The 26,733-nt window shown below is 50.9% G+C and overlaps 2 protein-coding genes across 2 annotated transcripts; one reads left to right on the plus strand and one right to left on the minus strand.

Moving 5' to 3' along the window:
• Positions 1 to 545: 545 nt before the first annotated feature.
• BPIFB2 (BPI fold containing family B member 2) lies at positions 546 to 5,535 on the plus strand. Its single transcript, XM_069034554.1, has 15 exons — positions 546 to 654; positions 896 to 989; positions 1,274 to 1,381; positions 1,525 to 1,668; positions 2,101 to 2,146; positions 2,378 to 2,438; positions 2,691 to 2,782; positions 2,898 to 3,074; positions 3,446 to 3,487; positions 3,618 to 3,782; positions 4,070 to 4,137; positions 4,432 to 4,477; positions 4,746 to 4,809; positions 4,908 to 4,984; positions 5,271 to 5,535. The coding sequence occupies exons 1-15, from the start codon at positions 546 to 548 to the stop codon at positions 5,337 to 5,339; spliced, it is 1,362 nt and encodes a 453-aa protein (XP_068890655.1). The 3' UTR covers positions 5,340 to 5,535.
• A 3,622-nt stretch (positions 5,536 to 9,157) lies between these two features.
• On the minus strand, positions 9,158 to 18,100 carry LOC138121039 (BPI fold-containing family B member 4-like). Its single transcript, XM_069034210.1, has 14 exons — positions 18,026 to 18,100; positions 17,441 to 17,545; positions 17,040 to 17,195; positions 15,402 to 15,465; positions 14,933 to 14,996; positions 14,410 to 14,501; positions 13,859 to 14,032; positions 13,174 to 13,227; positions 12,410 to 12,577; positions 12,235 to 12,302; positions 11,126 to 11,168; positions 10,567 to 10,630; positions 10,151 to 10,227; positions 9,158 to 9,602 (listed from the first exon to the last, which is right to left on the minus strand). The coding sequence occupies exons 1-14, from the start codon at positions 18,067 to 18,069 to the stop codon at positions 9,579 to 9,581; spliced, it is 1,197 nt and encodes a 398-aa protein (XP_068890311.1). The 5' UTR covers positions 18,070 to 18,100; the 3' UTR covers positions 9,158 to 9,578.
• Between the last annotated feature and the right edge of the window lie 8,633 nt (positions 18,101 to 26,733).

The raw sequence follows: 26,733 nt of genomic DNA on the forward strand, positions 1-26,733 counted from the left end.
GAAGTGATGCTTTCTGCAAAGACTGAGATAAATATGTATGTTTCCTGCAGGTTAAACTTTCTGAATTACTTGTTTTTGTAATGTTGTAAGAGCATTAAAGACATTGTAAACAATTACCAAATGTTTTTCGGAGACAGATAACACTTTCACCTTTTCATTTGACTTTGTAACTCCTCCATAACTTCCATTCCTTCCTCTATTAATTTTAACTTCTGTTTATTTGCTGCTTTTACACCAGTTGTGGCCATTCTGTGCTCCTCAGCAAGTGAGATATTGCTGCAGGCACTGTTCTAGCTCACAGGATTGCAGAGGCTCTTCAAGGCTGAGCCTTCTGTCAGTGCTTTTAAGAAACCACATGAGAGCTGTGGGTTGTTACTGCACCAAAGCTGACAAGCTCCCCACCACAGCCTCAGGCAAGGAGCAGATCTGTGGCTCTGTGCCTCAGTGGCCAGGCAAGGGCCATGCTGTTCTGACCAGGCTGCTGTGGATGCCCTCTTCCTCCTCCTCTTCCTCTTCTTTCTCCTTCTCCTCCTCTAGGCGCTGGCATGGCAATGCTCTGCACCCTGAGCATCTTCCTGAGCCTCCTGGTCCCAGCTCACACTACCAGGTCACCCGACTGTGGCGGCATCCTCACCCCCTCTGGACTGAGATACCGTAAGTGCAGACCCACATCTCCCACGCCAGTAGCAGGGAGGGGAGGCAGGAACATCTTCCACTCCGGTGGTGAAACACCAAATGCTGGCACCAGAATCCTGTGCCCCTACTCAGCTCACCTGCTTTACTCCCTGCCTGTTGCTAGCAGCAGGGGGTTAGTAAGGGATGGAAATGGGCTTCAGTCTGTCCATCAGGACACAAGCCCCAGAGGCGCCCATAAAACTTCTGCCCTGTTTTGCAGTTGCTGAAGTTTCAAAGCCACATGCAGAGTCGGTCCTCAGGCATGACTTCATGGCCCCACCAGCCCCAGACCCATCTCCCATCTCCCCAAGCAGGTGAGTTGCCCTCTCTTGCCCAGGCTTTGCTGCCATATCCCTGGTTCACACTGGTGTTTGAATATTGTCACAAAAGGCACTTCAGCAGTGAGGGAAAAATCCTCCTGGAGACCAGGAGGTTTAGAAATGAGCTCCTGGATCCTTTTTTGAGGTCCAAGGGCAGCAGAACCCATGCTGCCCTCAGGGCGTGGATTTATCTGTGCAGTTCTTGTGAACTTTCGGGGGTTCTCAGGGACTGTGTATCAGTCTGTGCTGGTCTCCCAACACCTTTCTTTCTGCTCCAGCAGGAACCAAATTATCTCTGTCAAAGTTGACAAGTTTTCCCTGACCCTGATCCCCGACACCGGGATGCGGCTGAGCATCGAGGTGGACCTTGGCACCACATCTGCCCCGTGAGTGTTGGGGCTGCAGGGCTGGAACCAGCCCAAGCTCAAGGCTGGAGTGACAAGGCACCTCCAGGAGCAAGGGCAGCCTGGGGGGAGTGTGGCTGGGAGCACTCCCCAGCTCCAGCCTCTTCCTCTCCTCCCCATCACAGCTCAACCACCAAGGAGATGAGACTGTCCATCCTGGCAGACCTCCATGTGGACATGAACCCCGAAGGAAACCTGGAGTTGGTGACCTCTGACTGCAGACCCACCCTGGAGGAGGTGCAGAGCACTGAGGGGGTCACTGAGGACAGGTCAGCCCCGCAGTTTTCCTCCTTGGGGGATTTGGGTAACAGGTAAAAGAAGAAACTGAGGCACAAGTGTTTCTAGGCTGGAAGGTGATTGGATTGAGACTTGCTCACCGCCCTCAAAGCTCAACACTAAAACTTTACCTTCATGGGAGGAACTTTCCTCTACTTTTGGGGTAGTTTCCCCATTTTAATGTGTGACATTCCCTGTCACAAAGGAGCAGTACTTTTAGAGTTGTGCAGCTGGAATGCTTTTAATGCAAGTCCAGTGGCAATTCTCTGGTGGTTTGGGATTCTGAAGAGTAATCATAGCTTAATAGATGATAGAAAACAATGGTAATTCTGTCTCTGGATGCCTTTTGGGTCAGATAAAAGACACTCACCCACCTTTGGCTGATCTGGTTCTCTCCTAACTTCTGTTCTGTTGTTTTCACCCAGCAAGTCCTCAGGATCGGATGTGGACAAGCAAATCAACGTTGAAAAAGTAAGATAAAGTTTGTAAAGGCATGAGACAGCACTGTACAGGCCTGTAAGAATTAGAGCACTTTATGGTGCTATTCCCCCACAGCTCTGTGCTCACTGGACACTGCCATCATCCCCTGGCTCCTGCTGTCAGCCGATGGCAGCACCCACCTCAGAGGCTTTCCAGGGAAACTCAATGCCAGCAAACCCCCATGTTCATCTATCACCTATCTTTTTGTTCTTTATTCCATAGATTTGCCTGGAAGTCTCGAAACTGCTGCTCTTTCCAAACGAACGGCTGATGTCTCTGGCAGGTGGGCAGTTGGCTTTCAGTCTCATTATGAACTGAGGGTTTCAAGGATCATTTTGGAGCAGGTTAATGAGGTAGGATAAATTCCTACCCTGCAGCAGCAGAGGCTCTGCTGCCATCATCTCCCCGGGGACCTGCTCCCTCTGCCCAGCTCTTTCCATGTCTTTTTCACTCAGGAAACCCAGACACTTCCCAGAGCCAATCCCCTGTTACTGCTTCCCTCCTCTTACTGAGCATCCCTCTGCTCCATTTGCAGCTCCATTCCCCATCACACCGAGCTGCCAGGTCCAGTACCTGCCCCTGGCTGCCCCCATGTACTCTGAACAGGGAATCATCATCTCTTTGCAAGTAAGTCCTTACTTTTCATCTCTCACAGCCCAGCTCCAGTTCCAGGAAGGGCTGCTTCCTCGCAGTGCTACTGAAACACCTGAAAATCCTTTTCTCCTTGCCTGTGTCCCTGCAGACAACTTTCCAAGTGGCAGGGACGGTGATCCCCCTGCCAGTCAGCCCTGTGCCTTTCAGCATGCCCGAGCCAGTGAGCTCCAGGCCTTCCCACCTCATCTTGGCTTTCTCCGAGCACTTCTACACCAGCTTATTCTCCGCGTTGGAAGAGTCTGGAGCCCTCAATGTGAGCCTCCTGGTGAGTGGAACAAGGCAGGAAGAAAGGAGTGGGAGATACACACTTGGAGGGACAGCCCTGCCCCAGAAATGACTTGGAGGAGCCACATGCCCTGCACAGAAATGAGGGTGTCCAAGCACCTGCAGGAGTCACAGCCCCTCAGCCCCAAGCTCTTAAAAATATTCCTGGTCTAATGGTGCATGGAGAGTTTGCCGTGAGGAGTCACCTGCACACTGCTCCTGGCATGGGCTGGTGTGAGGAGGGCTTCTGCACGTACCCAGGGGTGGGATGGTGCTCTTCAGAGGGGCTGCATGGCCACACTGGACACGAGCCCTGGACCAGCAGCCCTGGGCAACCATTGGTCTGATCATGAGCTGTGCTTGGTGTTTCAGAGCTCGCTGACCACCGCCACCTTGGCTGAGAGGATCACTCAGGTGTGTTGCTGTGGCTGTGACCCCAAGAAGCACAGCCCCAGCTCAGGCACTGTTCCCCACCTGCCCATCTCCCACCCTGGGGGTGCAGGGATGGCTGCCATGCCCAGAAACAACCCCACTCCCTTGGCAGATGGGCTCCCTCTTCCAAGAGGACCTACCAGTGGTGCTTCAAGCTGTGACCCGGAGTTCACCTCACGTGGCACTGGAGGAAGACAAAGCAATCGTTAAGCTTTTCCTTACTGCCCAGATCGGAGCAGGATCATCCCTTTTCCAGAGCTTCCTGAGTGTGAATGTGGTGAGTGTGGAAGCACACCGAGCTTGGGAAGCGTGTGCTGCGAGTGTGTCCATGCTGCCCACGGGCACTGCCCCTTGCTCTGAGCCCTGGCCCCACTGCAGGGGCTGATTCAGCCTTTTTCCATCAGAGTGCTCCCAGTCACCAGCAGTGTTTGCCCACGTGGCATTGGGCAGGATGCAGGGAGCACTTTGCAGGAGGCAGCACATGGATGGGTTCATCATACCTCACTCTTCAAAGCTGAAGTGGGGCCAATTCCTCACTGATCCTGCCCTCTGTTCCCCTCACAGGATGTGACTGCCAGGCTCCACTTCAGCGTCGCCGACACGAGGATGATCATCTCTGTGGCAGCCGTAGAGTAATGAGCCCAGCTGCGGGAGCCCGAAGGGGACACGTCCCAGTCACAGCAGGGAAAGGACAGGCAAAGTGGTCTGGGGAGGTTTTTAGCTTTTAGAGTTTGGGCATTGCAGAGGTAGCTTCTTCCCCAGGGAGACAGTGAAATTCCACAAACACAACTAGGGAGAAAAGTGGGAACTGCAGCTTCCACCCTCCCACAAAGGCCCTGAGCCCAGACGGGGAGTTTGGGGAAACAGGAGAAACTGCTAATTACAGCTCAGCACCAGCAGCTCCTCTACTGCTCTTTGTTTTCCAGGGATATCGAGCTCAGCCTGGCTGCCTCTGACGTGGGTCCTGTGCTGGTAGGTACTTCCAGCTATGGCCACTCCTGGTACCATCCTCTAGGAGCCTGGTCCTCCTCAGCTGCCCCAGCCATCCTGGGCAGTGGGTGCCAGCAGGGAAATATGGAAATACTGACTTTGGGTGCTTGCTGCATCTGGTGGAAGGGACAGTTGGGTCCTTGTGGGATGGGAAGAGGTGCAGTGAGCATCAGGACCCTCTCACTGGTCTCTACCCCTCTCCTCGTGCTTTAGCCCCACACCATGCATTCACCCTGACTTTCCCCCTCAGGCTGCCTTGCTGGAGGAGTTGTTCCTGCCCACAGTCCGTGAGGAGGTGCCAGCCCAGATAAACGGTGAGGAGATAGGAGCTCTGCAGGTGCTGCCATGTGGGATGATCAACATGGACCCAGACAGCACCCAGCTGGCAACTTCCCCTCTTTCTTTTTCTCAGTGGTTCTGAGACAAGGTGTTTTCCTGCCCCATATCACCAGTTTCACTTACACCGATGTCAACATCACAATTCACAAGGTAAGAAATAAGACATTTAAATTGCTCCCTGCTGTGCTTGATTTAAAGGAAGCCTGGGAGCAATGCTAACCTCCCAGCATCGGAATGAATCAGAGCCTGATCACCCAGCCCTGGTAACCTGCAGAACCAAGTTCTGTTGCCTTAAATAGGCCCAGCTCCTCTTCAGCCCCATGGACACAGGCAGTGGTTGTGTCCAAAGGGCCATGGGGGGTGGTGAAGCCCCGTGTGGGCTGATGGAGCCACACAGGCACCATGCTCAGTCTTCCTTCCTTCCTTCCTTGCTCAGGACTATGTCTTGATCCCCTGCAACCTCCAGTTAGAGGCAAAGACTGGAGAGGCGAGCACCCGGGAGTGAAGTCCAGTGTCTGGGGTAAAACAGTGGCAAAATCATTCCGCTGACTCTCACATCTCGCTCTGTGGTTTGTCACTGCTTGAAATGTTGAAGATCTTCTCTCTTGCCTTACTAAAACATCATGGTTTTATATTCTGGATAATGATGGTGTTGCACTAGCACCTTTCTCTTCCAGCCCTGCTCCTGGTAGTTTTGTTGTACGGAGGATGGATTGTAACAACGTTCCACGTTTTAATTAAACATTTCTCTTTAATTCCGCATTTGCTGGTGTGACTATTGACATTTTTCCCCCCTCAACAATTTGTATCTAGAAACAGATGAATTTTGCCCATCATGTCCAGACACATTTAATCAATTCCACTCATTTACAAGGATGCAAAACAAACTTGTGCCTCTGCAGAACGACACAACCCCTACAATGAGAGATCTTTCCTCTGCTTTTCCTCCATGTCTCGTGTTACTATGGGAACATTACAGCTGGTGTGTTTCCTGGGTCAGAAAGAGGAGGAGGGGGAGGAAATCAGTCTGCAGAATGGTTTCTAATTTTAGACCTGAAGGCAGTTATATTTTCAACACTTTGCTTCTGAGAAAGCTCATCACAGAGAAAATGCTGAATGAGAGGTGACTGCGCTGGCGCCGCGGTCGTTGGCATTGGGATGATCTTTCCTACTGACCAAACACATCTCCCAGTTGTTCAGGAATGTAAAGGGGGGATAAAACACCCACAACAGACACAGGCATCCAAAAGGGAAGGGTGGGTGGTAACAGAGCTCCGAAAGCTGCCCCAGTCACTCAATCACTGGGTGCTGCTGGTGTCTACCCCAGCCAGGGTGAACATGGGGTTTTGCTGATGCCTGGGAGGAGCATCCTCATCCCTGATCATGCAGCTCCTGCCTCAGCTCTCCGGTGATGCCTCACGTAACACCCCAGCCATGAAACCTTATTAATGACATCCACATCTGCTTTCACTTGTGTTCCAGTTTGCTGGAACTACACCCATCATTTCTGGCCTCTGAAGCTTCTGAAAAACACTTCAAAACCTTGTATTTCAAAGGCTCAGAAACAGGAAAGCAAACAAAACAAGCCAGGCTGATTTACTGCAAGGAGTAAAGAACCCTGAAGGTTTATGTGCCCAGAGCGGGGACCTGACTAATGATGTTAATGCCCGAGGTTGGCCATAGCAGGAACAGCTCCTAATAAAAGTTTCCTGGTAGAGCTGCAACCATTATTCTTTGACTAATATATGTTAAACCAGTTTCCCAAAAGGAATAAGCTACCGTAGTAAAAAGATGCATTTCTTTGGCAGGGAATATTCTGGCTCCAAGCTTCACTGTATGACTCTGCCTCTCCAGCACAGGGCTGGAGTCTCAGGAGCTGCACCCTCAACTGCCAGCCCCAGCTGGGAATAGCCACAGGCTTAGAGCAGAGCTGGCTCATGCTGGAGAATGAGGGTCTTCTGCTTCTCTCTCCAGTCACCCCATTTACTGAGACCCCCAGGACAGCCAGGGAAAAGGAATGCTGAAAAAAGTGTTTGCATTAGCCCCTTTGACATGCACAGAACCCAGCACTTTCCTGGGCAGTCCGGCGGGAAGAGCTGTCTGGTGATACCCAGCTTCCCTTGCCACCGGCACATGGAGCAGCAGACACCAGCCAGGTTGTTCAAACCCTGGAGCAGGGGGAGCAAGCCCCTTCTCCAGCCCCCACGAAAGAGCAGAGGGATGCAGCTTTTGCCAGGGGCGTCACTGGAGCAAGAGCCAGAGAGCTCCAAGTCCCACGTGCAGCCAGGAGCACAGCCAGTCCCTGGCAAGCCTTCCTGCTGCTCACCCGGCTCAAGATTTTCCAGCCTGTCAGGGTACCAGTGTTAAAGAAACTTTCCTGAACAGGATTGTCCCAGCTCTTATGGGTTCTGGATTGCAGTTTCCTGCTCGGGATATGCTCCTGAAGCCACTAGAAGTTTAGATGTACATGTTGGAGAAGTGTTGAGTAACTCTGAGAAAATGCTGCCCTTTCCTTTGGAAAAGGCTCCTCTACTGCTTCCCCTTCAGTCTCATGTGATGAGCAGCATGATGGAGGACAGACCCCAAGAGGAAAACCCTTTTCCAGGGGCACAAGATGGCTTTTCCACTCTTCTGTGACCCTGGGCTCGTAGCTGTGCCAGTGCTCCATGCAGCAGCAAGCTCTCATCACATGCTCTCGTCACACTATTTTCTTTCTCAGGACAAGCAGAGGCCTGAGACAGTGCCAGATCACAGAGCCCTCTATAATGTGCCAGAGAAATGAATGCCTCCCAGCAGAGCAGAATACACACAGAAATGATGGCCAAACGGGAACGAAAAGAGGGCCTAAACTTTACTTACTATCCAGGAGGTGTTTGCTCAGGAACCAGAACAAAACCTTGTATCAACACAGCCTGTTCTGCCAACCTGTGGGCAAAAAGGATGGATGGAGACACCAAGTCCCAGCAGTGCAGGAGCCCTGAAGTGGCACAAAGCAGCTGCCAGCACAGGTTGCTGGGGCCACTCATCCTGTCCTGCAGGTAACAGGGTCACACAGACACCCAAACCCTGCTCTGCCAGCTGCATGGGCATGTTGGTGTCAGGGAACATGAGCAGTGGGATCCGAGCTCCCTGCTCCTGGCTCCTGAGCAGGTTCCAGTGGTTCCACAGTGTTCACCCTCGTTGGCACCTCAGTTCACGGGGGTTCACCCAGCGATGGGGCTGTACCCAGCCTGCTGCTTCAGTGTGGCACCCTGTCACCACACAGGAGCATCACTTCTGCCCAGGGACAGGGCAAGGCCCATGTCACCAGCAGCTGAACAGTCTTGGGGAACACTGTCCCACAGGCAGCATCAGCCTGCACCACGCTGGGAACCAAAGGAGCTGTTTATACTCACCAGGACACCCATCTGCAATGTTACCATGGACTTCAACCGACCCAAAGCCCTTCTGCTGGACACAAGGCGGGTCAGTTCATGTGGTGACAGTGTGTGACACCAGGTTTGTGTTTGGCACAACTCAGGTGAGCTCTGGCCAGTTCCCACAAAGAGGGACCCCAATGAGTCCAGCACCTTCTCTGCTGTGTTCAGCAATTCCTCTGCAGCATCTCACAGCGATGTTGGGAGCTCATGCAGCAGCCACACGTTTGGGCCCCACAGATGCTGAACTATTCCTACCTTCAGGCAGAAATGCAGAGTGGAATATTGCCCCATCCCTCACCTCATCGGTGCCAGAGCACCACAATCTCTGGGGACACAAGGAGTAAAAAACATGCTCATAATAGTGTCCAGTGCTGAGAAAAACAGATATTGGAGAGTCCATTTAAAACCTGAGATTCATATTTTTTTAACCCAGAATAATTCAGGCCTCTTAAAATCCAAAATACTGGGATTCTTGTCACTGTAACATGCAGAGACCAACAGGCTGTGACATCAGCCTAAGCAGACGTGGCTCTGGCAGGCAGATGGGTGTTCTCCAGAGCTATCAGACCTCTCGGTCCTCTGGTAAGGAAGTTTTCCCTCCAGATTCCATTAGGAAACGCTTCATGACCTTTGGAAATTCGATTTAATTTTGATTTCTGCTTGTGGATTAGCATTTGGTCAGCAGGTTATCAGGCCAAGAGGAGCCACTGAAAATTCAATTTTGTTTCTCAGGAAGTTCATGGGAAGAGTTTTCAAATCCAAACCCAAAATATCAATTGTCACAAAGGAACCAGATCCCAGAGTGGAGGCAGGACAGAAGCTCTCCCTGAGAAGCATCAGAAACCAGAAGCTCATTCCAAGCACTAAAAAAGTAGGAACGTTTATTAAAAGAGTTACATGACAAATGTATTCTGAGCTCCCGCTCAGCACCTCACACCCTCCTGGACAAGGATGGGGAGATTCACTTCAAAAGCCACATGCAACAAGTTCACTTTTTCATTCTATCAGGAGGAGTTTTACCTCAGAAAAAAGTTCCCAATTCCACTGCAGCAACACATGCAACTGCTGTAACTGTGACCCCAAAATCACACCAGCTTCTCTAAATAAATATTTGTACACAGAGCTGCCGGTCAGGTTTGGCTTACGCCAGTCTCAAACAGTACTCACACGAGCCAATTCACTTTAAAGTGTCTTAAATATTATCAAGAATCTTGAATCAAGTTTAGGGGGAAAAAAGCAGATAATGCTGGTCCTGGAATTCCATCCTCACTGCTCTCTTCCTCTCTCTACCCCCACAGCCCTTTCCGTGCCTCAGGCTCCACAGCTCACACCAGAAACACTATCAGGCCCTGAAGGAGAGCAGGGAGAAACAAACAATTATCTCCTGTCGAGGGTTGCTGGTTCACAACACACAGCAAAGAGAGAACTCTCCTGCAAAAGTCCTCATGTCCAGTTTGTAATAAGGAAGGCACAGAACCCTTTGGGAAGTGTTGGGGAATATCCCAGTTCCTCCAGGACACCTCCAGGGTGAACACGGCTGGAACTTGGGGCAGTTCAAGACACTTTGAATGGTGCCACTGGAGAGGGCTTGCCTGAATCCCTGGATCCACATCAGAGCTGCTCCCACTGAGTTCTCCAGAAAGAAAAGAGGGCCTGGACAGGGAGCTGGGACCTACCCCAGGGCCTGAGCACTGCTCATGATGCACCTGGGTCCACACCATGTGTGGGCATCACATCCTCAGGCAGCATTCCCTGACTGGAGGGAGGTCAGACAGAGCAGCCCTTTTGGTCTTCCAGGATTAAAATCTACAGCTCTTGCACACACAGCCACCACTGGCAGGGTCCTGTAAACAGCCCTGGTGCCCTACAGGAGGGATCAGCCCACCCGAGCACTCACCGTTTTTATCCGAAAATCCACATTCACTAAGGGAATGCGCAGCACCTTTGGCAGCGGGATCCCGATGCTCAGGGCACCTGCAGGGGCAGACAGGTCCTTATGTGCTGAGCCAGCTCACACCCTGTGACAGAGCTGCTCCAGGGAGGACACAGGGAGCAGAGCTTCTTGGGGCCATCACTGTGTGCTTGGCTTTCCTTGGGTTCTCCGTCACTGACTGTTGCCAGAACTGGTGCTGGGGTGGGATGGGGCAAATATAAGGTTGGACTTTTAGCTACATCATCAAAATGGGGATTTCAGGGTTTTAATGGCTCCTACACACCTATTACATCTTCCAAACACACACACGATACCCCCTCTCCCCTCCTTGCCCAGAACTCGAAGTGCTCCCAAAATTACAGCCATCCTGGTCACCTTACCATTCATCACAGGCACGAATGTTTCCACAAGCAAACTGCTGCAGTGGGGCTTCAGGATGGAGATCTGAATCAGAGAAGGAACAACTACATGAGCAGTGCTGCCTGGCCCATGACAGCAGCAAGCAGGACCCTTGGGAATTAAATTGCTGCCCACTGACACAGCAAAAGAACAAACAGTCCCTCTTCTCTTTAAAGTGAATCTACTTTTCTTCTTCAATTTGTATTCAGTCCTTCCTTTAGAAAAACTTCTGCCTTGTGATGCTCCTGCTGCAGCTCAATGTGAGCTTTGCCCAAGCAGAGGTGAATAAACAAACAGATTTCAGCTTTACATTTGCTTTATTAGAAATGGCAGAAGGGAAAAAAAAAACCCCAGCAACAGAGGAATTGCTACAACCTACACCACAGAGCGGGTAACAGCTCTGACCATTGGCAGGGGTAATCCATCACAGCATCCCACAGCTACTGCCTGGCTCCATCCCTCCCTCCCCAAGAGCCACAGGGCATCATGCTTGGCTGCTCTCCCTGCCCAGTAAAGCCCAGACTGGTTTTAGAGACTTACATTACTGATGCCAACATCAGAAGACTCCAAGGAGAGGGAAGTGCTGCAGGGAAAGGAGAGCAAACTGCAGGTCAGACACAAGGCACCAGCCAGAGCTCACAGCCAGACCCTGGCCACCTCCAAGCCCATGGGCAGGGACCCCTGTGAGGCATCACCCACAAAGGGACACCTGCATTGTAACACAAAAACCAGGGACTGGCACACTTGCAAGAGAGAAAACAGAGCAGGAATTAGCTTAACCTAATTTTAATTTGCTTGTCAACAATGCAGCACTGCAGCAGGGCACACACAGCTCCTGGCTGCACCTTCCCTCTCCCTGCCCGGATTATTCACTCTCAGGAAGGAGGCAGCTCTCCTCAGCTGAGAGCAGAGCTTCTGGAACCCTGTGGCAGTGGGGCCGGAACTGGATGATCTTTAAGATCCCTTCCAACCCAAATCATTCTGTGATTCTATGTAAAAGCACACAGTCTGGATTTAAGGACCTGGTGAATTTGCTACAGCGCCTCATCTATCACTGCAATCACATGACTATCCATATCTGAAATGGATGCTTTATTTCCACGTTCAATTTCTCTTTTCTACTTCTATTGAATCTTGTTATACCCTTGTCTATTGAATTAAAAGCCTTTTGACGCATTTCTATTCCCTATATCGCTGCATACAAGCTATGCCAATTTTGCTTCTAAATCCAGCTCTTTGACAAGCTAAATGGCCCAAAATCCTCAAACCTCCCGCTATAAGGAATGCTCTCCAACCTTTAATCATACCTTGACTGGCATTAATGACAGCACTTTCCTTTACTGCTTTATCATTCATGTCCAATATCAGGCATTTCGAACCACTGCCCAGGATCAAAGCCAAGCTGACGGTCTTAAAATTATTCAGGTTACCTCATTCCTCCTTGTTATAAAACTGACACTTTTCCCCCAGCCTCTTAAAACTTTCCAACTGCTGCAATCCTTCCTGAACTACCCCATCCACCTCATGCCATCAGTCAGGTATGAAATTCTCACACTCAGGAGATGAAATGCCTGGTTTACAGACATGGAAAACATTTCAAGTCAGGGGGCCCCAGAGAATGTCCCCAACTGTATGAGGGGACAGCTCACCTGCCCAGGGCCAGCTGCAGCACCAGCCTGCCCCCAACAATCGACACACGGACGTTCAGAGCAAGGTCCTGCAAGCAGAGAGGGAGAGGCTCAGCACACAGAAACATCCCCATCCCAGCCACCACTCACCCAGGTGGCTGCACACTGTTCCCCTGGAGAAAACATCCACACTTACGGCCTTCAGCAGCAGGAAGTTGAGGATGGATCCATCTAAGTGGTTACTGAACAGCTGAATCAGGACTGAAAGCTTGACGCTGGCTTTGTTTTCTTCCAAGAGGATGAGTGGGTTCCCTCTCAACGTCAGTTTGATGCTCAGAGGACTGGTCCCACGGCAGGCAGAGCACTGTGGGAATTGGGGACACATGGAGGTGGCTGCTGGCACCCCACACACCGGCCAGGCAGGGGACTGGCAATCCTCAGGCACACTCTCACAGCCCCATAGCTCCACAGGGCCTCCCCAAGGTCACACACACCTTGGACAAGCCAAATTTACAGAGCAAACAGGTCCAGCAGCACGGATCAGTTCTCCATGCTGAGGACATAAGGGCCTGAGGAAGGAGAGGTGGACACGGAGGGGGCTGTGGGTGCCAGAGGGTGCCCAAGAAATGGGAGATACCAGACAAGGAAACAGGGGATATTTATCAGCTTTCTATGTCAACGGCTACAAGCTGTAGGAGATGACTTTCCCCTGTTCAGGGAGCAGGAGAAGGTTGGAACAGCCAATGGCACACTGGAGAGTGGGCACTGGGCAGGGGGTGTGCAAACCCCCAGCCCCTACACCCATTCCCATCATCTGGTCAGGCAGCAGGACAGGCTCAGGCCATGCTGGTGCAAGACGAGGGGAGCAGAAGACTGGGGACCTTTAGCAAGGGCATGATGGCACATCCAGGTGTGTTCTGGAGATTTACACAAACCCTCGTGCCAGAACAAGTTCCTCACCCCAGCAGGAGCGATGGTCCACACGGCTTCTTGCAGGCGGCTGGCACTGGAGAACTGTGGGGACAGAAGCACCAGCAGCCCCACTGAGCCCTAGAGCTGATTTCAACAATCCCCATCCTTCCAGAGGCCCCCCATTACACAGCACCCTGAGCCTCCCACCCTCTCCATTGTTTCCCAGCTGTCTGGGTGATTCCTGGTAGTTGTTAAGGTGATAACACCCAGCCATGGAAGGTGATGTCCCCCAGAGGCTTTCAACACCTGCCAGCGTGTGGACCCCTAACATTTCCCATTGGAAGTAGAGATAAGAGGCACAGGAGATGCAAACACCCAGGGAACAGCGCTGCAGACATGCAGCGCCTTTTCTCAGTTGCATTTTGCCGACTCCTTGAAACGGAGCAGCGCCTGCAGGAGTCCACGGCACAACCAGTACCCAGCAGGTCCCAGCAGGTGTCCCTGGCAGTGTCCTTACAGACAAGAGCACATCTGGGCAGCGCAGGCACTGTTACAGCTTTCTGAGAAGGGCGGGAAGGAGGCAGTGCTGGGGTCGATCCTCTGCCAGCGAGCACACACATGCACACACCCAGGGACACGCACAAACAGCCCTTCCTGGGCAGACCCGAGGCCAGGCTGATGCCTGCTCCTTGTCACTTGCTCCGGCACGAAATACAGGCCCTGCTGCACTCACAACATCTGGCGTGCAGGGGAAGGTCTGTGGTGGCAGCTGGAGCAGGAGGGTCAGGACTGCATTGAGGAAGCTCTGGCGCATCACCAAGAGCAGGAGCCTGTCCATCAGAGGAGGCAAAGCAGAGGGGGATGAGTCGTGGGGAATGGTGCTGCCTCCCACCTGCTTCACCACACCCTGCAAAGAGAGGTGACACAGACATCAGTCCTCAAAGCCGCGAGGCATGTTCAGATCCTCACAGGAGTGCGGGGCCGGTGCCAGCCAAACAGCCCTCCCTCCTCTCCTCAGGGCTTCGGGAAAGCACCGGACTCACAGACACACAGCCTCGGGCAGACTCAGGGTAAGCTGGCATACAGAGCAGAAGAAGAAAAGCACACACAGTCGCTTAGTGGTGATTTGGATAAAGATCTAAGCACTTAGGAGCTTGCATTTCCAGGACAAGTCATTAGCCCATCTCCTCGTGGGATTCTGCAGCTCGAACAGGATGAGGTGAGCACACTGAAAGGCAACACACAGCCACGCTGCCAGGGTCCTGCTGCCCAGCATTAACTTACATCTAAATCCAGCCCGACGAACTTGCCAGAGGTGTAGGGGGTGCTGGCCAGCTGGTAGTGGATCGTTCCTGCTGTGCCGACTGGGATCACGGCTGCACACAGAGAAAGGATGGTTACAGCACCAGGAAATCAGCAGCAACACAACCTCCCCTGTCCCCAAAGGCCACCAGCCCCCGCACCCTCAAACAGGTCCAAGCATTCAGGCCTGAGAGGTGCTCGCTGCTACTCCAAAAGGCTAGAACATCCCCAAATTCAGCTTGGTGGGATCTGCCTTTAGGATACAGCACAAAAAGAGCATCAAAGACAGTAAAAAAGATCCAAAGGTGATAAAAATGGAATAAGGAGGGCCAGGGTGGGAGCAGTTCACTTGGAATGCTGGGGTGTGAATTCCAGGCTCAACAACAGTCCTGCAGAAGTGTTGGACTTCTGTTGATGCACTGAGTGACTCGACATGGGAAATGGGACTTGCTCCCACTGTGGGAAACACGGGGAAGCAGTGCCTCGCCCTCCACAAGCAACGCACCATTGAGAGTGCTCAGGAGATGGATGTTCACCAGGTTCATCACGATATCGACGACAGGACAGAGCTGCAACACAAAGCAGAAATGCAACTGTTCAATCCCCCTCACCACCATCACCCACAGCCTGTCCAGACCCCCTCCTTTCCCCTCCAGGGAAAAAGTTGCACGGCACTAGGCACAGCTGGGATGCTGTGAAAGACTTGGGGCAGTGGAGCATCCCTGGAGCTGTGGGACCACACTGCAGGGGAATGTTTTGATCTGGGGAATGTCTGAGGCATCACCCCACAGGCAGCAGTCCTGTGGAGCTGCCAGGCTGCCCACAGACCCCCCCCCAGCCCCATGGCACATGCCAGTGATGTGGGAGAGCAGCACAGAGAGATGGTGCAGCTTGCTGTGAATTCATAACTCATAACCAGTTTTCCCCAAATCTCTGTGTTTCAGCTGTGAGAGGAGGACAATCCTCAGCCGTACCAAAGCAGGCAGAGTTGCTGTCAGCTGGCGAAGCACCAGCTCATTCACTGACAGGGTGAGTAAGCTGGAAAGGAAAGAAAAAAACTCCAAATCAGCGCAAACAAAGCTCCAGGACAGGAGATAAAAAGACCTCCAGACTTCATTTTACATTCTCCTACACCCTCAGTCTTCCCTTCAAGGCTAATGCTGCAGCTGATGCTTGCCAGAGCACGGGCTGGAGATACAAAAGAGCCACTTACCCCGAGGGGAGAATTGGGCTCATTGCTGAGAATTACAGAATTACAGGTTGGAAAAGACATCTAAAATTGTCAAGTCCAACCATCAACTCTGCACCACCACCATGTTCACCACTAAACCATGTCCTCGAGTGCCATAGCTGCATTTTTTTAGCACTGCCAGGGGTAGTGTCTCTACCACTCCCCTGGGCAGCTTGCTCCAATGCTTGACAACCCCTTTCTGTGAAGAAGTTTTTCCTTCAGCTCTCAGGGAGCTTTCACTGCATGAAAGGAGTGAGCCTCTCACAGTCTAACCTTGTGTTTGGTGTCTCACTCTAGTATTTAAATCAGTGCTGTAGTTAAGGGAAGAGGGAGCTGTTAGGAGATATCTTCATGTTAGTTACTGGGAACAAACAATTTGCATCTGGAATAACAAGAGGAGAAATCTGCTGTGTGACATTTCCACGTTGCTGCTGAACAACTTGCTCAGGACGCGCGATGCCTGCAGCAGCACAGAGGCAGTTTTGTCTGATAATCAATATATTTCTGGACTGTTGAGTTGGCAAGACACAGACAGCAGGAATTCATAGGGCACCTGTTATTTATGCCCAAATTCTGCCTACAAATGTCTCTGAGGAACTGCCATGAAGCCAATTGTGTATATCTACACTCCCCTTGCCCCCCCCAGGAGTCTGCTTCCTGCAAACCATCACTTTATACCTGCTAAAAATTAAAACATGACCCCCAGAGCAGGTGAGTCATGTTCCTCTGTTCACTCACACAGCATTTTTCAAAGCAGCTGCTGCAGTCATTGAAATGTAATGCATAATGCAAAAATTAATTAAGAGAATTTCGATGAACCTGAAAAGTGAGTAATTCAAAAGCAATGGAAGAAAATATTTCCCATGATCATTTTACTGCTGTGTTCATCAATACATGAAGTCAGCAAATCCTTGCTGTCAAGAATTTAATAAGACTGAGCAAGAGGTGGGACATTTGTATGGAATTACACACAACCACAGCAGTCAGAGGGAAACTCCACGTGCCCGGCATTCTCCCGGGACACCAGCCAAAGGCAGAGCACACAACCAGGGAAAGTAATGGTCCTGTTTTCCTGGAATTCTCCCAGCCCTATTACTCCTACCCTTTGGAATATCAATTCTCGAGCTAAGTCTAGAGAAAGTGTGTTAGGAAATGTACCAAACCTCATGCTTCAGATCTTAAAATTTCCACAGGCAAACAGGGCAAATTAACCCTCATTCCACTGAAGCAATTGGCACTGGAAATAGGAAAGAAATTTCATCCCTGAGGCCTGGCTCTGTATCAGCTGAGCAACATCTGTGTCCTGGCCGACTGTCCATACTGTGGGATAAAGACGAGAGAATTGCACATTAACAGGAAACATAAATCCACAGACACTTACCCAGAAAGGACCTTGATCTTTACAGCCCCTAGAATGCAGAGGCAGTCTTCAGTGACAACCTGGAACGTGCCAGATTCAAAATTTGTGCATTTAATGTTTGCAGTAATGTTCACCTCCACTAAGATATCAATGAGTTCTGAGAGCAGGCCAACCAAGCTGCAAAAAAGCAAACAGGATGATTCAATCTTTCAGCCTCTACCCAGAGAAACTCACCAAAGCCAGGAGAAACAGGCTTCTCCTCCATCTCCTGCAGACCACTACCCATGCCACAAGCCATCTTTTGGTGTCTGTTTTGATCTGTGACTTTATTACAGGTGAGAAACAACTCAAAATCCTTAAGAGATGCAAAATATGTCAGGATAAGGGTTTCCCTCAACATCCATCCTGAATCCCCCACTCACCAGTTGCCTCTGAGCTGCAGCTTTGCCCCGATGGTCAGCTGGACCCCGATCCCTGGCAGCAGCACCACCGACAGCCTGGGCACCTGGACCTTGATGAGGTGCAGGCTGTGAACAACAGCAAAGGCTGGCACAAATTAAAAACACCTTCCAGCAGCTGAGCAGCTGCACCCAGGGAGGAACCTACAGCACCCACAGCACTCCAGCCATGTCCAGCTGAAGGCAAAATGATAAGAGACAGCTGACTAAAAGAAGGCAGCCTAGAACCAGATTGGGAGCTAGAACCTAGAACCTAGCTAGAACCTAGCTCCAGACTTTGGAGAGCCATCTGCTTTTTTCCTCTGCGGTCCCTTTTCCCTCCCTCAGTGCCATCAGGCATTAACAGCCCCACCAGAGCTGTCATTCTGCACCTGCACCCATAACCTGCAGTGTCCCTTGCCACCCACACTGCTACCACACCGACATTATTATTCAGGTCAGAATTTCACAATAAAACAAGGAAAACAGCCCAGGCCAACCATGCCAGGGCAGCTCAGCTCATCTTGTTCAGAATTGATGCTGAAGGTGCACTCACAGCAAAGCACTTACTCCGTGATGCTGGTGGGAGAGTTCAGCTGACCCCCTTCACCCATGATGTTGGGAACCACGAGACCCTGCAGGTGCTGGTGGATGAGCCCATTATGAATTATGGCATCTGAGAGAACTGGAAAACATCTGTGCGTGAGGACCAGCATGGGCAGCAGTGACCTGTCCCCACTCAGGCAGATCCATCCTGGCCCAGCAAAGCCCCTCCACTCCCCAAAACTCAGGGAGACATCAGCTATCTCCATGCAGTCAAATCACACAGGGATGGTATTTTACAGCTTTGGTGCACTAAACCAAAGCTGCCCTTGGTGAAGTAAACAGGAGGGGCAGCAGTGGAAAGCATCCCAGACTCCCAATTTGAATGTCACAATTTGGCTTGTGCACACCAGCGACCAGGAGCGCCAGCGACCCCACTCAGAGCCTGGGCTTCTACTTACAACTCATTTTCCCCTTGTCAAAGGGGTTTTGTTTGTTGATTTCTGCCTGTTTATTTTTGCTTTTGGTTTTTGGAGTTTTTTTTAGTAGAAGCAACTTGAAACAAGCCTGAACATTGCAAATATTATCATGTCTGCTACTTCACAGCAGCTGTTTGTCAAATATCAGCTGCTCCAATATGGAAATGAGAAACTGAGACAAAAAGAAGAAATAACCCAGATTTAGCCCTGAAATTCTGTGTGGCTGCTTGGTGCTGAAACATGCCCCAGTTCTGGAGCAGAGATTTCCCTGACCCATGAACCTGGCGATGGTTCTCAGGGGTTTTGAGCAAAGTCTGCAGCCCTGAAGAATTACGAAATAAAGATGAAGACACTAAGGAATTTTTACTCCCCATCACAGTCCCACAGAGCTTTCAAAGCAAACACAACCTGTGCCTTTTTGTAGTTACCGTTCTGCATCGCCCGCGGGCTGACGGCACAGGACAGGCCGGACAAGACTTCCTGCGAGGGCAGGAGGAGGCCGCAGAAAAAGATTATTCCAAAAAGCTTCAAAACCATCATCTCCAGAAGATTCCCCTGCTGGAAAGGGAGATGTCAGAGGGGACAGTGAGGCAAAATACTCTCAGAAGTGACCCCAGGGTCTCTATGGGGAAAGAAGTCAAACAAGGAATCCCTCCTTTACTCTTTATCCAGATCAAAGGAGACTCTGCTCAAGGCCAGAGCAACAGGACCTCCCTCATGCCCACACACATGGACAGACTCCACGTGCAAGTCAATAAAAGCCCTTTCCTCATCCCTTGTGACTGGCCCAAAATGTTCACACAAAACAAGCCAAACTTGATGTTTAAGTTATTTCTGTATCCCTGCAACACACAGTTACAGGGGTTTTGGTGAGGGGCTTTGCCAAGGGAAGTGTCTGAGGGTTATCCTTGTTCCTTCTACCTGTCAAAAGCAATAAACTAAAGTACAAGTGATAAAAATGAGCTAGCTAGAAGTTATAACTTAATAAATTCTAACATAAATTTAATTATGAAATGGCAGACATGGGGAGGTGATCAGGATCTTGGTGTCCAGCACAATCTCCAACTAAAGCAGTCAAGCACTTCCAGAATGAGGACCCTGCCACCACATCTGTCACCCTGCCACCACACAACCAGTGCACAGAGGGTGTTACCTGACTCAGCTGCAGCCAGCTGGGACGGGCTCTTGGCTCCACTCAGGCTCCTCTGGACTCCTTGAGACTCTGCGATGTCCCTTTTTTTCCCCACAGCTGAGATGAAAGCAGTGGCCCTTATATAAAAGCTGCAGCCAAGCAGACACACCTTTTCCACTCAGCCTCCCTGGCCCACAAGCAGCCATCCCTCTGCTGCTTGTGAGCAACACCCAGCTGCCACCTCTCTTGATTTATCTTGAGGCAACGTCACCGCTGACTTGACCCGCTGCCATTCCCCTCTGTGGCCTGCATCACTCAGATGGTGCTTTCCCCCCACCCCCAGTCTGTCTTAAAAAGGATGCCCTGCAATGGTGGATCCAGTGGGGATCTCTATGCTTTGAGGAAAACAACATTTTTAGGAAATCATGAGAGTTACTGAAGCATCTAAACCTGGTGGAAGGCTGATGGGACTGCCTGTACAGGGAGGCAGCACACAGAGCACAGGAACATGGGTTCAAGGAGACTTAGAGCAGGAAACTAACTACTTTTGCCAATCCCTGAGGAGGTGTGAGACTTAAAAGGCTCATTCCTGTTTCAAGTGCAGTCCCGGGAAAAGATTTCCTTGACAAAAAGCAACGTGGAAAGGTTGCAGAGATCTGATAAATGTCGTCTTCTTCATTGATTTCAGTTGGATCTGTAAAGTGTCACCAATCCACTGTAAAAATCAAGTTTGTACTGAAATGCATAAAGCCAAAGATAAACATAATTTTGAATAAGCAGCTCTTATGGTAGCTGAACACTGGTACCAGCAACACGGATTTCAAAGGAAAGTCTCATCCTGCAGGAATGAGACTCACCCCTCAGCAGATGCCTTGGCTGGGCTTCACAGAAGTTTCCATTGTGCAGAGCCCCAAGAAGATCTTATCTGGGCACTTTGTTCGGGTCTGGTCACCCATGTTTGACTGGGATGGACTTGGCCAGAAACTGGGCAGCAAAGGGCTGCTGAGAGGGCTAGGGAGCCAGAGAGGGGCCGGTGTGCTCAGCCTCATGGAACATGGAGCAGCAGAGATGCAACCATTCTCCACAAACATGGGAGAGGAGAAGGAGAGGAGGGAGGGAGGAGAGAGGGAGGAGAGCTGCCTGGGCTCAGGGACGAGGTTGTCACAGGAACAAACACAAGCAGATACACCCAGGCTGAATTTAGGAGAAAGCTGCTACCACCACAGTGACTTTAGGGTTAGTTGTCCCCTGGGAATACAGAAAGCAACAAAAATATACTCAGGATGCTCTTCAGTACAGCATAAGGAGTGCTCTTGCAGCAGCAGCGAAGTGCTTGCACCGAGTCCCTCAGCGTGTGCTGCCCTGGGCTCAGGCTCAATGGAGCAAACCTCTGCTTGTCACAGAAACTTGTTTTATTTAACACTCAACCTAGACTGCAGTTGATGTGCTGGTGACAGTCTAGTCCCAAAATCAGGGACTGGACTAGATGATCCTAACTGGCAACCTATCCATGCTGCTCCTTTTTGCTGCTTTCAAAGATCCAAATGCACCAGGCTGAGCGGTCACCATGAACACACCCACAGTGAAGCGTTCATGAGCCTGCTCCAGCCGTGTACAGGCTGCAGGAATACCACTGCTGGCAAAAGCCAGTTGCTGAGCACAAACAAATGTGGGTTTCCAGCTGGTTTCAGAGTGCCACTGTGTGTGCAATAAGCACCCGAGTCGCTGTGTACGTGCACATGCACAGCACAACCACACTCTCCCATGGGATCCTCTCATTATTCCACAGCAAGAGGCAGAGATCTGTGTCCATACACACACGTCCTGAGCCACACCTGAGCCACGGCAGTGACAGCAGCTCTGAGGAACACGGCCCATTTTACACACCCTGTCCATATTTCTTCTTGCTCTGTGACTTTTCCTCCTCAGTCATATCCCTTGCCTCCCCTCTCATGCGCCCATATTTCATCCTCTCCTTGCAGCAGTGATTTAGATATCACTTACCAGGAGGCTGGATGCAGTCCTGCAGTGACAAGGGAAGATATATTAAAATAAAGCATTGCAAGAAATTGTAGACGAGATTGTCTCAACACAACTGCTGGAAAGCAGAAGGGTTCAAGGAAAGACCAACACCCGCAGAGAAGAAATGCTCCAGAGCAGCCTCTGGCATCCTGCACTGCCCCAGGCTTGGGGTTCTGCAAGAAGGCAGGTTAAACAGCAACAAGATCTTTAGAAGAGTACTATTAAAGTAATTAAATATAATAATTTATGAAATATGATTACACTATCTGATTTTTTTTCTCTAATATTCGGCACCATGGAAGTCTAGGGAAAACTTAGGAGAATTGCGCCATATAGGTCAAATTAAAATGCTGAGCAACACTGAAGATGAAATAAAATCAGAATTTTTGCACTATATTTTAATGACGGTGGTTTTGAGACATTCGAGAGGTTTGCAGGCTACAGGAGCACAACTTCTCTTCACTGGCAAATAAAAAATAAAAATTAAAAAATGAAAAGAGTAACCTCAGACTTAAAATTCTTTAATGGGCAAATAGTAACTCCTTATTAAGACTATACATAAACTGAATCCTCTCTCTGGAGGTGAAAAGCCTAAGTCTGGTGGCAGGACTTGCAGGCTGTGATGGAGCTGCTCTGTACACATGTTCAGCCTTTTCCCTCTCAGGGACACCTCCTAGGAGCCCGTGACTGTGTCCAAACAGATATCGTGAACATTAATGAACTGCTCAGCTCAAACATCGTTGGAAAGCAACTCCCTGATGCCAACAAGAAGGCAGCAGCTCAGGGGGAAGGAGAAAGCCCTCGGGGAGGAAAATAACCCAGCAAACTGCTGTGCTGGAATAGAAACTGGGAAACAGGCGGGGAGGAACAAAATAAGTTTTAAGCGCTGAGTGCAGCTGGGCTGTGAACTCCCAGCCTGGTCCCCAAAATGCTGAAGTTCAGGTGATGAATTGTTTACCCCACCCAGCATTTTACTGGGGAATACAGCAACGCACCAGATCTGCACTGGGAGGAGGTTGGGCACCTCGGCCAGGGGCAGCTCAGTCCACAGCCTGGAAAACAGGCAAATGGAAAAGTGTCACTCGCTGCTCTGTTCCCTCTGCCTCGCTGCGAGCTGGCTTGCTGAGGGGAGATTTCTTCCCATTCCTGTTAATGAAATTGCTCAGGGAAGTGGAAGGAAGGAGCTGTCTCTGAGCTCCCCAATGCAGTGTAACACGCTGAGTTCAGCACCAGAAACACAGCGTTAGTGCAGCACTGTCTCTGTAGAGTCACCTGTGTTCTGGTTGGTTTGGGATGGATGAATCCTCCCAGACTCAGGCTCCAAAACCAATTTCTAGCAAGAGGATTTGCCAAAACATTAACTAGAGTCTCCTAGAAAGGAGATGGAAGGTTTTAGTAAGAACTGAAGGATTCAAACCCTCCTCAACTTTTGGGACTCGACTTGAGCCCAGGATTGATGGAAACCCACAATCCCCAGGGCCAGATTTACAGCTGGTTTAGCAGCTCCCATTGTCAGCAGCCCAGGAGGGCAGAGCAGCTTAATTAATACCCATCACTCCTGCAGCACAGCCAACCTTGCCAAGCTCATGCTGACCCAGGGCTGCTGCTTCGTGCACAAACCCCAGACCCATTGCAGGGTGTGCGTGGGCAGACGTCAGAGTCGTCCTTTCCAGCTCTACCTGTGTCTGATCACTCAGCCGTGCAGTTTCCTACACGGGGAACCTGAGAAGCAGGAACATAATCTTGGGGAAGGGCCACAAAGAGAACCTGAGCAGGGCAGACAGGGAGAAGGACACAGAAGCATGGGCAGCAGCTCCAAGGAGCTGCCTGTCAGGAGGAGGGAGAGCAGCAGCATTGATTTCTGGAAGCATCTGCAATGCCGAGCATAAACAGCAAAGCCGAGTAAAATCACTGCCATGAGATAAGCACAAATCGATGTCTCCAGGAATTTTATAGACAGGAAATTTTCTTCTTCTGAGACACAGACGGAAGCAGGAGGAGCGTAATGTTATCAGCCCCCCAAAAGGGACAAACTTCATTAGTCAGATGCAGTGCAGTGAGATGGAAAAGAAATGCACGGAAAAGTGTCACTCGCTGGACACTCTGCAGTGCAAAAATGGAGGCAGTCCTGCAGACGTGTCTTCAGCCCTTGCCCAGAGCTCCAACACAACACTGACAGCAGCACAGGCTGGAGGGCTCTCAGGGACACCCAGGGAAGCCTGGGCAGCCTTGGAAATCCCTTCCCAACTGCTTTGGGCAGGCACTGGCTTCACCAAGTTTGGCAATTTTTTGTCAGTGTCTGTCGCTGCAAAGACCGAGGTGCAGCCAAAGTGCTGCCCTGAGCATCTTTCTGGGTGGGTATTTTGCAGCTGGACTTTCAGGTTTGGCCCATTCCAGGTTTCCCCGGGGCATCCTTTCTCAGTTGGCCCCACACAAGGCACACTTGGTGAGCAGAAGAGGTTGTGACCTTCCTGAAGGACTGCCAGGAGCCTCCAGTGATGGACCACGGGGCACACACCAGCTGTCTGCCCCGTGTTAGGGGTGCACGGTCAGAGTCATCCCTGGGTTCAGCAGTAGCTGACCTACACCAGCATCTCTCCATCCCTCCCTTCCTGCTGCTGCCCAGCATGCCCCCAGCAGAACCACAGTAGCCTGGGTTCCTCAGTGATGCAACGTGCACCTCAAAGTCAATTCCAGTTCCATGTTTTAAGCAAATGAATCCCTCTCCTGCTTTCTTCCCATCACTTCCAATCACTCGCACTGCGAGTGCTGTGAACGCCTCAATTCCTCCTCACTCTTCATTCTTCCAATTTATTTTTTGCCTTCCTCCCAGGCTAGAAAATGGATTTCTGTCCATTTTGTTGTCTCAGAAAGTGTTGGCACTGTGGTGCCAGCAAAGACTTTTTAAATAAAGACAGCTAATTCTATTTGACTGAAGGATAGCGACACAGACTCAAAGTCATGTTTCTGCCTTGCCTGAGGTTTGGGGAAGCTTTACTTTACAAAAAGGAAAGCAGTATTGAGTGAAATTGTCCTTGATCATCTCCATTAATTCCTGGGAAGAATTAGCAGCAGCTTTATATTACATTCATACATCTTCTGGAAGTAAAGATTTCAGGCTTTCTGTCTTATTCACAGCTTTTAATAGAGACTTGACACGGTCTCTTCGGACACATCATCAGCACAGGTGGCAGAATTAGTGCCCTGCTTTGTCCAGATGCTCCTCGGGGGATAAATTACAGCCCTGCAGGCAGGCAGGGTTTGGAGTCAGCGTTATGGAAATAAATGCTTATATCCAGGAAGACACGGACTGCTCTAAAGAAATTGCAGCTGAAACCAGAGAGTGAGTTCATGTTAAACAAACCTTGCTGATGAGTTAATTAGCCTGACGAACACAGATGAAGTCTAACTCACCCAGGTGCCATTTCCCTTCCATCAGTTTGGTGATGGTGTGTCGATCCTGTCTCGGGGCAGAAGCATCAAAACAACCGATGTGGTTCCGAAAGGAGGAGACAAAGAGGCAATAAAGGACAAAGAGACATTAAAATCCCGAGCAGGCTGGGGGGCAAAGAACAGTGTCACACCACCCGCGGGGCTCAGCATCCCAGTTCACGCCTACAGCTGGCGCTGCTATTTGTGAGCACCCATCCCGTGTCCCATGCACCGAGGAGTCGCCACATATCCCACGCATCCTCCCTGGGTCCCCATGCTTCCACACCGAAGAGCCATTCCAGTGCAAAAATGGGCGAGGAGCTCTATTACCGCAGGCCTGGTTCCTACGGTATAGCACCGTGTCCCGCAGCCATAGGGAGGAGGAGGAGGAGAAGATCCAGCAGGCAGGAGTTGTGCAGCAAGATTGATTTATTTAATTATTTTACAAACTCTTTTATAGACTTTTTTCTTCATAGCCTAATTGGACAAAGGGCCAGCCACCCCTTGGGGGTGATTGGCTAAAATCCTAAAACATCCATTGTCAAAATATTTTTCTACTATACCATAAACAAGACTTTTCAAAGTTGCAGGTGTCTGGGTTGTTTACATTCCCTGCTACCTCTTCTGTGAGAGAGAAAAGTCTCTCACAGACTTAGAAAATAACAAGAAAGTCCTCGCTAGCAGCATTTTTGTATCTACAGAGCTCAGCTCCCGGAGAGGGAAAGCAGGGATGGGAGTGAGGAGCAGCCGCGTGCCCCCAGCGCGCAGGGCAGGGGGTGCACGGGCCCAGAGCTAACCTGGGGAGAGGTCCTGCTCACGGGCTGGTGAAATACACCTCGTAGCGCCGAGGAGCACCAGGGAGAGGCCGCGGGGACCACGCCGGGAGCAGGGAGAGCGACTCGACGGGCACCCAGCGTGGGGCCGGAACCCGCGGGGCTCGAACCCGCGGCCCCCGGGGCTCAGGGCGGCTCCCTGGGGCTGTACCGCCCCCTGCTGGCGGCGAGCGGCCCCGCGGGGCAGGGACCGGCGGGGAGCCGGACCACGGCCCGGGCAGGAACCGGGCAGGGACCCCCGACCGCCCCCGGTGACCAAGGGAAAGGGCGCACGGGGCAGGGCAGGGTGACGGGAGGGTGTTGATGAAACGCTGGGGTTTTGGAGCTGGAACGGAAAATACACTGGTTTGAAGGTTCCGCAAAAAAAGGTTCATGAAAGGGATAAAGCTCCTTAAAGTAATTCCCAGTGCGGGCAGATCGATTCCTGTACGCCAAATGTAATACAGACAAAATAGAGAGAGACCATTTAATTCCTCTTTCACTAAGAAGAGACATTTGATACCGATATGACACAGGCAAGGAGCAAGATGCCAGCCCTGAGCATAGATGCAGCCTAGGGGCTTTGGGGCAGGGCCAGGTACCTCACACTACAGCATCACAAATACACACTCAGAGTGATGGGGACAGACTTTTTAGCAGGACCTGTTCCCTAACAGAGGGAAGATTTAGACTAGAGATAAGGATGAAGAATTTTACAATGAGGTTGGTAAGACACTGGCACAGGTTGGCGAGAGAAGCTGTGGCTGCCCCATCCCTGGAAGTGCCCAAGATCAGGTTAGACAGGGCTTGAAGCAACCTTGTCTAGTGGAAGATGTCCCTGCCGATGGCAGGGGCATT

Source organism: Aphelocoma coerulescens, chromosome 20, assembly GCF_041296385.1.
Source record: "Aphelocoma coerulescens isolate FSJ_1873_10779 chromosome 20, UR_Acoe_1.0, whole genome shotgun sequence".
Taxonomy (NCBI): Eukaryota; Metazoa; Chordata; class Aves; order Passeriformes; family Corvidae; genus Aphelocoma; species Aphelocoma coerulescens.

Excerpts from the sequence above, each read along its gene's own strand:
- BPIFB2 (XM_069034554.1), top strand. The coding sequence starts at position 546 with ATGGCAATGCTCTGCACCCTGAGCATCTTCCTGAGCCTCCTGGTCCCA. Across the intron at positions 3,075-3,445 it reads CCCTCAATGTGAGCCTCCTG|AGCTCGCTGACCACCGCCAC; the intron begins GTGAGTGGAACA and ends TTGGTGTTTCAG. Across the intron at positions 4,138-4,431 it reads ATCTCTGTGGCAGCCGTAGA|GGATATCGAGCTCAGCCTGG; the intron begins GTAATGAGCCCA and ends TTTGTTTTCCAG.
- LOC138121039 (XM_069034210.1), bottom strand. The coding sequence starts at position 18,069 with ATGGGTGAAGGGGGTCAGCTGAACTCTCCCACCAGCATCACGGA. Across the intron at positions 12,578-13,173 it reads GGACCATCGCTCCTGCTGGG|TGCTCTGCCTGCCGTGGGAC; the intron begins GTGAGGAACTTG and ends CAATTCCCACAG. Across the intron at positions 11,169-12,234 it reads CTGCAGCTGGCCCTGGGCAG|CACTTCCCTCTCCTTGGAGT; the intron begins GTGAGCTGTCCC and ends CTTTCCCTGCAG.